The 13830-nt window shown below is 53.4% G+C and overlaps 1 protein-coding gene across 2 annotated transcripts in view; it reads right to left on the reverse strand.

Moving 5' to 3' along the window:
- Positions 1-11288, reverse strand: part of Kcnn3 (potassium calcium-activated channel subfamily N member 3) — a 143169-nt gene extending 131881 nt beyond the window's left edge. Inside the window, exon 1 of one of the 2 annotated variants that reach the window (XM_087897334.1) lies at positions 10003-11288. In XM_087897334.1, the coding sequence (XP_087753460.1) occupies positions 10003-10956 (954 nt within the window). In that variant the 5' untranslated portion in view covers positions 10957-11288. Of the gene's footprint in view, positions 1-9027; positions 9465-10002 lie in introns of those variants that run through there. The other variant, XM_087897335.1, reaches the window with a different exon arrangement.
- Between the last annotated feature and the right edge of the window lie 2542 nt (positions 11289-13830).

Genomic DNA, 13830 nt, shown 5'->3' on the forward strand with positions numbered 1-13830 from the left:
GGACCATGCCCGTCCAGCTGGCTCGCTCACTCGACTTGTTTTCTCCTTGCCATCCTGGGCACGAGAAAGGAGCCCGGTGCCTCGAGCAGAGCAGTGATTTACTGTCCCAGCCCAGCCTGCATTCAGTCCCCACCTCTACCCTCAGCAAGAAGATTTAAAATCCCACCTTCCACTGTGCGAAGCCCTCGGTTCAGCAGTCACTGTTGCCAGTCTGCAGGGAAATCTCAGCACTTTCAGACAGAGAGAGCAATGTGCTTGCTGGGTGGGGAGGGATCCCTAGGCCTCGGGGACTCGACCCTTTCCACTCCTAGAACCTGGAATGCTTGGAGAAGGAGCATGACAGAAACTGGAATTCCTGGATCCCGGCTGTGCCTCTGCTACTTACAATGCTGGGTGCTCTCAGGGAACCTGCACACCCTCTCTGAGCCTTGGGGTCCTGAAGGATAGTCCCCATACTGTGTTCCTCACCAAAGTGGGGCCTGGGCTGGGGCATGCCCAGCCAGGCTAGTGGAGCTGGACCAGTCCAGGCAGGTATGATGCCACCCAAGGTAGGGACACCCCGGTTCTCCCCATAGAAGGTTTCCAAAGTCCTCTGACCAATGGTCTCCAGCTCTGAGCCCCCCACAAACACAGTGGCCTGACCAAAACAGCACCTTACCCTCTCGAGATGAGAACCGTAGCCTTGCCGGCAGCTCAGATGTCCCCATGTGTAGGAGCTCTGTGCAAAGTCAGCATCTGCTAAGTCAGCAGAGGAAAAATGCCTAAGTTCCAGCTTGCTAAAATCAGAAACCAAGGGGGAGAGGGCCCAGCAGAAAAACCTGCTAGTAGAACCTCAGCTGGCAGCTCAGGCGAAGGCGTCAGGAGGGATCGCCGGCCTGGGAGAGGTGTCAGCACGGTGCTGGCCATTCATCTGCTCCCAAGTGTGATTCCCACTGGGCTGGTATTCCTGTTTACAAATGCCAGTATTTCCCTTTACAAGTGGAGAAACTGAGGCTCAGAGAGTTTGACTTATGGCCCGTAGGGTAACTCGGCAGTTAGGACCCAGGGCAGCCAGCTCTTCCTGCCTCCCCACAGCCTCCTCCAGCTCCAAGCCACCCACAGGGAAGGGGCTCTGGAGATCGGCTGATCTTGCTGGTAACCCTGGGCCAGGTGTTCATAGTTTGGAATTCTCCAAGCTAAACACCAAAGAACTGGCCTTAAACATGCTGCCTGGGAGATGCAGAACCTGCAGGCTGTAGGTACAGACACCAGTCCATGCAGCTGCAGACACTGTCCACATAGCCCTTGCAAGAAGCTTCATCTAAGCCAACATTCATGCTTACTTGACACTTATCCTTTAAGAAAAATGCCCAACGAGCCGCCTCCACAATAACAGATAGCAATCTGCATATTTTTCACACATCACTTGCATGTTATTCCTTTGGTATCACCAAGGCTCTGTTCAGAATACAGCTCCAGTATCTTGGGACCAGGCCTTGGAGTGGGAAGAATGGCTCCCCGACATAGCTTCCTCTACCCAACTACTGTTGGTGCCCCCTGGTGCCTGGCCAGGAGCATGGCCTTAGTGTTCTAAGCCGGGTGAAAGAGGCAGGAGAGCCTTTTATGGTCTGCTAAGCACCCCTCTATCGGGTCTTGAAGGGAAACTGCCTTCTCTTGATGGCACATTGGGCAAGAGGCAGCGCTCGTCATTGGCCTGGCTCTGTCCAGCCTCCTGACTGGTTCCTTCCCTAGAGCCCACAGCCTCTTCCTGCCAGATCTTCCCTTGGTCTCTGGCCTGGCCCCGTGGGTCTATTTTTGTGTTCTCTCCACCTGTCCTGTTTGGACGTCCACACCCAATTAGCTATGCCCAGGACACAGACTGCCAACCCTGAGTAAGGAGACTCTAGAAGGCCAGGCCGGGCCGCCATGACAGTCCCACCTTCCCTCTCACTTACACACTGAGATTCATCCAGCAGTAACACTGGTGTCACTTGTTTGAAAATGAGGACAGGGTCGTCAGGTGCTCAGCTCTTCCAGAGATCTTTCCCCTAACTAGAATCCCATCTTCTCCACCGCCATCTGGAAAGCACGCACAGGTGACTTGGGTACTTGTATCCAGCTTGGCCGTCCAGCAGGCAGCTGCTGAGGGTCAATGCAGGCTTAACTCTGGGCTCTGGGCTATTCAACAGGGCGAAGTTACCGGCACCATGCTCGCGGGAGAGTGCCAGGCACTCCAGTACAGACAGACATCTTGAGTGCTAGGGGCTGTGCTTCACAGAGGAGGCTGCGTGCTGCGGTAGTGTTACACTGCAGAGAGATGCTGGGTGCCATGGCATAGGGAGCGTTTGGGACTCCCTCTTACCGTCTGAAGAAATGGGCTCAGGGTTCAGCAAACTCCCCACCACTAGTACGCTGCTGAGTTAAGATATGAATGTAGACTCCGACCCCTTAACTGCCACACCAGGCCATAAACGGGTAAGATCATTCTCGAGGGGGAAAGAAGCCCCGGATCTTCAGGGCTCAATTCACTGTGAGTCCATTACTGTGCCCACAGCCCTGGCAGGAGTGTTTTGATCCCTGCTCAGAACCTCTCAGGACGCGGCACAGCCCCCAACAATTCGCACAACTTTCTCTTTCCTCCCATCTGCGTTTGTGCATACATCCTAGGGCATCCTCACAATACCCTGAGTGACCCGTTTTGTTTCCCACACACTCCATCCCCTCTGCCTACAGTTCTCACCCTCAAAACTGAATTCCATTACCACTCTGATCCTTCAGTGACTACCCCACCTTCTACGGGGAGTCCCCAATAACTCCAGCCCGAGTTATGTCTCCCTCATAGTGTTCCCAAGGACCAGCACCATAAACCGTCCACCCTGGATCAATGTTGTCTGGCTGTCTGACTGCCCACAGGATACCCCTGGGGAACGTGGCTTTAAGGACAATGGCTCAGCCAGTCCTTGTCGGGGAACATGGCCTGGTGGCAGAAAAGGAGTGCATTTGTTAAGTTTGAGCGAGTTAAGAACGATCACAAAACAAGCAAGAAGCACCAAGTGCCAGTACCTCCTTGGGGCTCCTTAAAGGCAGAGCAGGTCCTCTTTAGCACAGATGGTGCTGACTGCACCAAACAAAGGCACAGACAGAGAGCAAGGGAAATGGACTCAAGAAAGAAAAACACTACAATAAACAATAGAGAAACCCTCAGAGATTCTCTGGGTTGAGGGGGGGGAGGAAGGGGAGGAAGGAAGGAAGGAAGGAAAAAGCTAATAGTGTAGCAGAGCCCTGAACTTCATCCTAGAACCATCTAAGAAGAGGGTCTAGTGGTTCTCCCAGTGGGTTGTAATGGTCCTGAGCCGTTGTGGGGACCACGCTGGGAAGCATTAGATATACGATACTGAGCCCCACTCCCTATTACCACCTTGCAGCCAGCACAGGAAAAGAAAGAAGATGACTAAGAAAAGAGGGCACAGGGAACAAGGTAAAACAGATACTCTGGGGCCCCACTGGCTCTCAGGCGGCAATGGTGCTATGGTAGACGCCTACCACAAGCCTCGACAAGGTAAGTTCCCATTTTTCCCTGTGATCTCCACAACGACACCCTCACAATTTATCCAGGTCCACCCTGACCCCAGAGAGGAAACATCTCAAAGACCCGCCATGGGCCTGCCCACAACCTCACCCTGACCCCAGGCTGCCTACTCTTGGGGTCCTAGTTGTCCTGAAGAATCTTTTTTCTGGGTCCCTCCACCAGCAACTTCCATTCCAATCAAGCCCTTCGGCCTGTCTCTTGGTCAAGCTTCTCCTGCCCCAACATTTTGTATCTCAAGTCTCTGGCCCATAGACCTTGATCTGTGCTTTCTAAGAATATATCAGGGTACCTTGTTCAGCCTAGATACAGTAGGGAGGGTTTTGGACCTTCCCCCAAAGCAATGTGCCTTACCCTCTCTGAGCAATGGATAGGGGGTGAGGTGGGGGAAGGTGAAGGGAATGAGAGGAGGGGAGGGAGCAGGTACTGGGATTGGTATGTAAAATGGAAAAAAAGATAGTTTGTTTTCTTTCTTTAAAAGATAAAATTTTAAAAAAAAAGAATAAATCAGGGGTCGGGCATGGGGGGATGGTTGGTTCAGTCAGTCAAACCTCTTCCTTACAAGCACAAGGATCTGAGTTCAATCCCCAGTATCCACACAAAGCCAGGGTGCAGGGGTAGATGAGATACAGGTGAGGGCAGACACAAGCGCTTGTGTCTTGAGCTCATAGGCCTCTCTACTAGCTGACTCAGTGAGTTCCAGGTTCAGTGAGAGACCCTGCCACAAAATAAAAAAGCGCTGACCCCCAACCCCCACGTGTGCATATGCTACAATACAGCACATGCTGAGAGAATATAAGAAGCAATCTGGGCTGGGGAGCTAGGTCAGCAGCGGAGGGCTTACCTAAATATGTACAAGGTTCTGCACTGAAACGCCACAGTGGAAACACACACAGAAATACAAGCAACGCATCCTGCCACCGGCACAGAAGAGCTTAAATTCAAGAGTCAAAAGGGCAGGGTTCTTATCTCAATACCACGCCCACTGGCAGCGTTAGCTTAGTGAGAGATTTCATCTGCATAGGGTGCCTCCAGTACCACCTACTTCTGGGACTCTTGGGTGTAAAGTCATCCGGTACTTAAGAAAAGGTCCTCGCCTTCCCTCACCTGTCACTCAGCAACGATTCACGCAGGAGCAGTGTCGGGCAGAAACAGTGTGGTCCCTGCCCCCAGCCTCCCCTGACTCCAGAGCACCTGGGGGTGGAATGACAAGGGGAGGGGGCCTTGAAAACCCATTAGCCTCCTCCGGACTTCCCTCACAAGAAAAGGCACTAGAATTTTCCTCCCCACAGCTCCTGAGAACAGTGCAGTCTTAGAATTACCCACCCTCATGATTTAAAGAGGAATTGATGGCTTTCTGCTTTCTCGCTCGCTCGCTTTGGGGTTCTGAAAGAAAAACAACTACCAATAAATGCTCTAGTGTCCTGTCACTGAGCAAAGAAAGGGAATACTGTATCAATATACAGCCACACTCACAACCATATATGCACATACACACACACACACACGCACACACACACAAGCGTGAGCACACGCACGCGCACGTACCCACACGCGCACACACACAAGCACACGCACGCACACGCGCGCACACACACACACACACACACACACACGCCTCATTGTTCCCTCACTGTGCTTCATAAACAACTGGCCCGGGACCTAAGCTCTCTGCTCTGACTTCACATTTCCACTGGAGCCTCAGAATCACAACACAGGTTACTCAAATTTTGTTCTGTTTTTCTCTACCTAATTTTTTTAAGAGGATCTTTTGAGGATGGCTTCATATATCCTCCTTCCTGGAAGCTAAATAGGGGGAATAAAAGGCCATGGAGTAGCTTTCTAATTAACTTATTCAGGAGACAAATGCCCAGCCATTGTCTCAGTGCCCAGCACCCATGAGTACCGCCTGTGGGGAAGGGAAGCCTGTCCCCAGGACAGTTATAAATAGTGGGGTGACAGGCAAAGGAAGGCATAGACGACTCAGCAGTAGCCGTATAGGTTACAAAGCTTGACTTATTTGCTCACTGTCCACAAAGAATATAAATAAAAGGTCACCATGGGGCAGGGTTGTGGCTGTTTCACGCTGTCAGATCCGCTTGCCCTCCCTGGGCTGGCACAGCCAGTATGCCCTGTGGCAATAAACTACAGACCTGAGGCCCGTGGCTACTGCCTACAGCCAAAGTGCTTTTTTTTAAATCAAGTCTCCAGCCTTCACATTCCGGGGGGAGGGCAGGCATCCTGCAGGGGGTCACCCAAGGGTCTGCCCTATTCCTACCACCCCAGCATGCCTGAAATCACAGTTACTGGTGCCCCCCAAACCCACCAGAAACCCATGCTCCAGCGACCAGTTGCCTAACATCGGGTAGCCCTTGGGCCCGAAAGGAAAAGGCAGGGCTGCCCATCCCGTCCAGCCCAGTACTCTCTGCCCTTCTGCAGCCAGGACCTCTCTTCTCAGGAGGGCAGAGGATCAGAACTGAGGTTCTCGGGGTGTTGGGGATGTGCTCAGTAGAGCGTTACCTACAGTGTGAAGCTGTGGCTACCACCTCCCCACACACACCCTACAAGGTCCAAAAATAAAACCTAGAATACTATCAGTCCTTTCAGCTGAAGGCTGGAGGGGCTTCTCTGTTCTCTGTGGGGCCAGGAAAGAGATGGGCAACAAAGTGGCCCTGGCCTAGTAGCCACCATTCTCTGAAGAGTATTCATCAGAGACCCCTTCTAGGTGCCCAGTAGGAATAGTCCCCTTGGGTGGCAGCTCACTGATTGGTCCAAAGAAGGAAATACAAAAAGATGTGAGAAAAGACCACCAAGGGAGCAGACAGGGGCTCCTGTGTCTGTGACCATCGTCCTAGTGACAGGACAGGCGGGGGTATCAGAAAGGAGCAGAAAGAAAAGAAGTTGGGCGGGAGGCACAAGGGGCAGAGGCGAAACTCAGGTGGATCCCTCGGTCAGGGATGGGGAAGCCAGTGGAGACTGTGCAAAATCCATGGAAACAGACAGCCACTCTCCCGCCCAGCACATCGAACTTCCTGCACAAGCAGCCACAGGCTAAGGCCTGATGCTCTGTCAGGGTGTAGGGGGGGAGAGCAGGCCAGGCTCTCCTAGTAGAGAGAGAATTACTGTCAGCTCAAGGCAACAGAGCTGTGTGGGCCAACCCAGCTCCAGAAGAAAATAGAGAACACAGTAAGAAAAGCACCTAAATCCTCATTACCCTAACCCTGTGAGGCTCTAGCAGTTAGAGGGAGTCTGGAAGGTAGAGATGGATCACCAAGACTTCCAAGCAGAATCCCTAGACCTTTCCTGTTGTCTAGGTCTCCAGAAAGGAAACTACTCATCCACTAAAGAAGATGACGGTGGGGGAGGATGAGGAGGAGAGGGAAGAGAGGCAGAAGGAACAGAGAAGGGTGGGGGAGATGGGGGAGAAGGAAGGCAAGCAGGAGGGAACAAACTAGAGTCCCATTCAGTTCAGAGACAGCCTAGTACCTGAGGGCCTGGGAGGCAGCCCCCTCCCTGCTTAGGTTTCCACCTCCCGTTCTCAGTAGAACCTCCCTCTTTCCAGTGCCATCGCCTACAGCCTGTGAGGGTGGGAGCTGGGAAGCACTTTGTCCCCATTTCTCAACCTCCTCACACTGGCTCCTTGCTGCAACAGCTCTGAGCACGCTCAGGGTACCTGCCACACTGCTCTTCTCCCAGCCACCTGGGCCTGCGTGGTGAATTACTCTCCCAGCGGCAGATATCAGCCAAGGGCAGATGCCTAGAAAGGTGTAACCTTGTGAGATAAAGCAGAGAACTTCGGGGCTGGCTAAGGCACAGGTTGCAGACTATCAGCCACTTAAGCAGAGATGGCCGCCGTAGATGCAGGATCACCTGAAATGACTGGGCACCTGGTCTGGCCTCTGGCTTGCAGAACCATCCGAGCCAGGCAAGCACGCAAGACCTCCAGCCAAGGAGAGCCACTCATCTGTCCTGACCCTCTCCAAGCTCTTCTGTCCCAAAGTCCATCTCCCACCCACCCCCAAGACTGACACCTCTCCCCAACAGCTGCCTCGTGTTTGAAGATGGTCTCCAATCAGACCCAGATGCTTTGTGGAACTTTTCTCCTAACTCCAGAGCCAGAGTTAGACTACAGAGGAAGACAGCATCTCTCTCCTCGGTCATCGCAAGCAGCCACAGCAGATCCCCTCTCAATGAGAGGAGCTATGGAGAGCCTTGAGCGCATCTGACCCACTATCCCCCCCTGGAAGCTGGAAGGGATTTGCACGTGACTTGTCACACAACAGTGGCCGAGCTGGAACCCCAGCTTTGGTCCCGTTCTTTGATATGATCCTGTTTGCCTCCATGGCAGACAGGGACAGTTGCCTCGTTAAACACTCTGTTGTTCCAATCCTGTACCCAAAGTACACAGGAAGTGGCCACCTCACCAGCTGAGGTAAGCAGAAGCTTCTGAGCCACTGTCCCCGGGGAGCCATCACCACTGTCTTCGAAGTGGGAGACTCACACACCCGAGGTCATCTCACCCTGCCACCACGTCCCGCTTCCCTCCCTGGGAAAGCCTCTTCCCATGAGTACTCCGTCCGTCATCCCTGCCTGGTGGCCACCCTCCCAACACATTCAGACAAACGACCATGGATCCCATGCTCAGAGCATCTACTCTTAGGAAAGCTGGTTCGTTAAGAGCCACCATGGGGAGCACTAAACATGTGGTGCCACCCCACACCCCCGGGATATGGGCTTCCATGGGTTTCCCCTAGCAAGGGCTCCTGATTCCCAGGGGTGGTTGCCAGCCATCTCCCAGGCAGAGCACGCAGCAGGAGAGGCGGTTCTGAGAAGGCAGGGAGCAGAGGGACTGCAGGCTCTCATTACAGGGAATGACTAAGTGAGCTGAGCTTCCAGGGGAAACCCCACTCTCCGCTCGTGGAGAGGTCTGTTCATCCATGAGCTATTTAGACTAAAGCAGCTTCCAAGTGCTCTGGTTCGGGCAGCCCCTGCAAAGCAGCAGGTCCCTGGAGGACTCTGCCCATGCCGGTTGCCTGACAAGGAGCACTGCCCATCCCGGGTTAAAGTCAGACTCTGGGAATGGGGGGGAAATCTGATCAGCGACTCCCAGGTTTTGTGACTAGATCTCAAGAAGGAATGTGACAGTCTCCAGCAGCTGTGCTCTGCCTGAAACAGGCTCTATTTGAAACCTCCAACAGCTGAGCCCCTCCCAACTCCCCACCAGCCAGCCCAGCAAGCCCAGCCAGCCCGTGTCCAAAATGACAAATAAATACAGGAATCCACACAGCAAGCAGGCACTCACACAAGTGCACAGAGAGAGACGCATATTCACACAAATGCAAACACCAACAAACTGGGGCCAGAGGGTACAGTGGGGGGAACCACTTGTCCAACAATTCCCTGCATCTCCAAGCCTTCCCAACAGCAGCTTCCTGGCAAGTACAGCATCGACAAAAACCCACCTTCCTCGACCTCCTGGCCCTCTGGGAAGGAGCTCTTTTCCTCCGCCTGAAAGGCTGGGGCAGTGGAGCCCCCCACACAAGACAGTGCCTGCCACTCTCCATGCAGTGTGCACTCTCACGTACACTCATCTTTATTTATCCCAAAGAGAAGGAGTTGGGGTGGGAGGGAAGAGACGGGGCTGAACCGGGGGGCGCTGGCTCCCGCGGCCGCTGGGAAAGCCCTGTCATCTCCTAAGGAGAGGCGCTCTCCCTCTGCTGCCAAGGCGGTGCCCATCTGCTCTGCCTGGATAACACCTGTAGCCATTTTTATCAGGGCATGTTTACAAGGCAGCGGCAGGTTTATTCTGCGTCCTCTTCCCTGAAGGAAGGGACTGCTGATTTCCTCCCCCTGTATTTTTAACCTGGTGCCCCTGGGAGAGACTCGAGTTCATCTCTGTTTCGCCCTGGAGTCGCCCTGGGAAGGAATATAGAAACTTGGGAAGGGAGCGGGGGGGGGGGGGGGGGCTTGGGGAATGGTACAGGATCCCTACCCCCCAACCAGACATTTATTTCTTTTTTATCCTGGGGAAAATGGAGTGGAGAAGGGAGGGGAGGAAAGGAGGGAAGTAGCAGGAACTGGCAACCACATCAAGGCAGAGTGTAATTAATTGGTGCGTTAAGCTGCTGGGTTATGCTTTAGTACGAGTGAGCCTGGAAGGGGAAAGAAGCAATTTCTCAGAAGGGATTCTTTAATGCTCCCTACAAAGGGAGCACAAATTAGACACAGTGTATGGGCTGTCCCTACAAAGGGAGCGAAGAAGGGATTCTCAGAGGACCAAGGAGGAAAGCCACGGGAAGTTAGGGTGTTCCATGTAACTAAGCAAAGGAAACCTCTTTCTCTCTCTCTCTCTCTCTCTCTCTCTCTCTCTCTCTCTCTCTCTCTCTCCTCTACATACTCCTTTTGTTGAAGGTATAAAGAGAAACCACAGCCCCTACCTTTGAGTACAAACCCCAAGACAGTTCGGTCTCTATCACCATAACAACAATTCCAAACATCCCAAAAATCAGAGCATAGTCACTCAGTCGCTTTCTCTTTTCAAACAGGGCCCTCCTGTGTCCCAGCTTATAGCCAATGTTTTGGTTTTTCCGCTTGTTGGCTTTGGGGAAGGTGGTGCTGCCGGCAGTGGTGCCAGCATGCTGGTGGTTGTGGGTAGCGTTGGAGTGATGGAGTAGAGTCTGGTGGGCATGGTTATCCTCCCTGGAGGAGATGACAATCTCTGGGGGGTTGCTGGGACCGAAGAGCTGGAGGGGCTGGCCCTCAGGCTCGGCCTCGATAAGGTTTCTCCGAGAGGCGCTGAGGCGACTGAGGGGCTTCATGACCCCACCGCTGTATTTGCAGGAGCTCATAGCTATCTCGGTGAAGGGATTGCTGTCCCGCCGGTGCACCAGGGGGCTGGCCTGCCGGTGCCGGCTGCCTCCACCAGGCCCACTTGTGGCTGTGGAACTTGGAGAGTGGCCAAGCAAGTGGTCATTGAGATTTAGCTGGCTGCCTTGCCTGGAGGAAGGGTGGAGGATGGCGGTGGAGTTGGCTGAAGTAGGAGCCCTGAAAGCCGAAGGAGAGGAGTGCAACAGACCAGGATGGACAAGCTGGCTCTGGAGTTGGGCAAGCTGAGGCAGGGGATGCAGTGGAGCCTGCTGCTGCTGCTGCTGCTGCTGCTGCTGTTGCTGCTGCTGTTGCTGCTGCTGCTGCTGCGGCTGCTGCTGCTGAAGCTGCGGAGGCTGAGGCTGCAGCAAGGGTCCTGGAGGCTGTTGGGGGACTGCTGGTGGCGCTGGCGGTGGTGGCGGTTGCTGTTGCTGCTGTTGCTCATCCCCAGAGGATGGACAGGGACACTTGGGGTCTTCATCCAGGTCCCCCACCCCCGAGTCATGGAAGTGCCCAGAAGTGTCCATCTTGGGGCCTGGCTGGGTTCCCTGCAGCACGACCCTCCACCCCAAAGCCACCCTTGTTCCAAAGATGACCTCAAAGAAAGCCAGGCATCCAAGCTTCCCCACCAGAAGTGTCTTCGCTCCAGTCCTCTCTCTTTGGTTTGCTTCAGTTCTCTGGGGTTGCCACTCGAGTGTGCATTGTATAGGGCGGGTAGAAAGGCCAGGAGAGGAGCTGGGAGAAGGAGGAAGGGGCGAAAAGAACTCTATTCTGGAGGCGGTCCTCTAGGAGTGTATGAGGCAGACTCAGCTTCACTCCTCGCTGGCTCAATAGCTTCGCTCTCCTCCTCCTGACACTGTTATAAGGCAAGCCAAGCCCACTTATTAGCCAGCGGTTTCATTGGCTTCGCTTAACTCTCCAACCCTCCTAACTCCGCCTCCCTCCCAGGCTCCGCCTCCTAGAAGGGGCCTGCCATCCTCCGCTCCCCGCCGGGTGGCAGCGCAACGAGGGCTGGGAACTGTAGTTTTTGTTCCAAGACCCCCAACCCCCAACCCCTCCATACCCCATCCCCGAGCCGAGCAGCTGCCCTCTTTCCTCAGGGAGGTATGGCTAAGGACCCTGAACCCCCACCCCCCACCCCGATCGGGGCTGGACGCTGGCGCTGGGGCAGTGGAAAGAAGAGGCAGAGGGCATCCTAAAGAGGAAGCTGTCATCATGCTGGGGAGCCCGGGAACAGAGAACAAACGTTGATTAATGGCCAGTGTCTGTGACAGGTTGTTTGACACATAGGATTCCAGGTACACCTTCCCAAAACCCAAGCGGAGCGCAACTCTGCTCTCATTTTGCAAAGAAGAAAATTAACACTCAGAGACGTTGAGTACGAACCGCCAGAAGTGGAAGGGACCCACTCCTCCTGGCAGGGAGAAGCTCACCTACCACGGCCGGAGCACCTGCGCTGAGTGCACGAGCCTGTTATTTCCAAACCTCACATCAACCCTATGAAATGACGTCATCGTTCTAAAAAAGAAATAAAAGAAGAAAGAGGAAAGAAAAGAGAGAAATGAAAAGAAGCCCACTCAGGCACAGATAAGAAATGCCTCTTTAAGTAAAGGCACTGGGATTTGAACATAGACCCCACTGCTCCTATGCTGTTACCCAGAATACCCCTCTCCTGTGATGTTCAGCACAATGTGGTTGTTCAATTAGTAGTGTTCACATGACGGATGGGAAAGAGCCAAAGAGAACCCGTCAAGGAAGAGCCAACTTCCCCTAAGCAGGATGTGTGGAATAACCTGTATCCAGCTTTTTCCTGAACAGCTGGGCCTCGAGTCACCTCAGGGTCTGGAAGGAAGATTGGAGATTCTGGTGGCTCCATGTCTGATCTGCCCCATGGGTCTCTGAGAGTCAGAGCCGGAAACAGCTGCTGGCTTCCCTGGTTCAGAATCCTCCTCATAAAGTATTTATTAAACTCCCACAGTGTGTAGAAGAGGCTCCAAAGGGACAAGGACAGAGATGAATTTATCTCCATTTTTAACGGTGGCAGCCTTAGGGATCAGAGGGAAAGAGAATGCTATGGAATTCCTCTAGGCACACCTGGGGCCTTAACAAGGAGACACTTGCCTCTCAACTTCCCATGTCCCCACCACCTTGGCCCTCTGTCCAGTGCCTTCCCTAAGTGAGTATGGAAATAATAGGAGATCTAGGAACACATAGATCCGTATGTGTGAGCATGTGTGTGTACACGTGCAAGCATCCATAGCACATACACACTTATACAAGCCCACTGTGCTTCCAAAGTATTTCTTCTGAATGGTGAACAGCAAGTGACCAGGCCAGAGAGCAACAGAGTTCCCACCAAACGAGCTCAGGGTCCCCCTCTGAATGTCAGCCCTCACCTCTGTAGTCTGCTGTCAGTCCAGAAGACTGAGAGTTGAACTACTTGCACTATAAGCCACACCCCCAGGGACCTGATAATGACAATCACTCCTTGCACAAAATTGCTGTAAATGATGATGGAGCAATTTACACACACACACACACACGCGCGCGCACACACACGCACGAATGCAGCTAATACGTTGAGTCATAGCATCAGGGCGCCGGTGCAAGTCTAGGGTCTCGTGCCTTTTTCTGGATCCAGACAGGCCTTCAGGGCCCTACCTTACCTTCCAGAATGCCCAGCCTGCCCAGGCCCTGTTCTCACGCTCCTCCTTGATTTTCCTCCCTCCTCAATCTCCAAAGAGTGTCACCTGTTTGACACAAAGCTCCAGGTCACATGATTAGGTTTAATGTGCTGTAGTACATTGGTACAAGTACATTGGACTTGGTGAGAGATAGAGATTCTGTGCTGTGGAAAATTCATTTCTAGGCCTGGAAGTTTCTTTACCCTCCAGGTTGTCTTCTGCCTCCATTAACCTTTCTGAGACAGCTTTTTTCTGTGACAACAGGATCCAAACAGAACCAGGTATGTCACCATCATGGGTCAGGCTGCACTACAGAGGCTCATCTGGGAGTGGTCTAAGACTGAGGCCCGAATGGCAGCTCCCACCCTTGGGGTCCAGCAATTCTGTCCTCAAAGAAGGTGGATGAGATGCGCTTAATGCTGAGCACACTCCCATGCGGACGCCCTGACTGCCATGGACGGCTGTTTGGCAAAACAAGATGTCCTTCTGGTACTTGGCACTCAGCTTCCTACTCTGTAAATAGACAAAACTAGGGTCCCTGGCTCCTGTGAGCCACTAGGATCTTATCCCATCCCCACCCTCAAACCTCCCTTCTTCACTGTAAACAGCAACCCTGTCCCGTCCAGAGTGTCTTGGAGCTTGGTCGGTTGGTTGGTGAGTTGGCTGGTTGTTTGGTTGGTTTGGGACAGGGTTTCTCTGTATAGCCCTGGCTCTCCT

This window comes from Myodes glareolus, chromosome 17, assembly GCF_982192425.1.
Source record: "Myodes glareolus chromosome 17, mMyoGla1.1, whole genome shotgun sequence".
NCBI classification, from domain to species: domain Eukaryota; kingdom Metazoa; phylum Chordata; class Mammalia; order Rodentia; family Cricetidae; genus Myodes; species Myodes glareolus.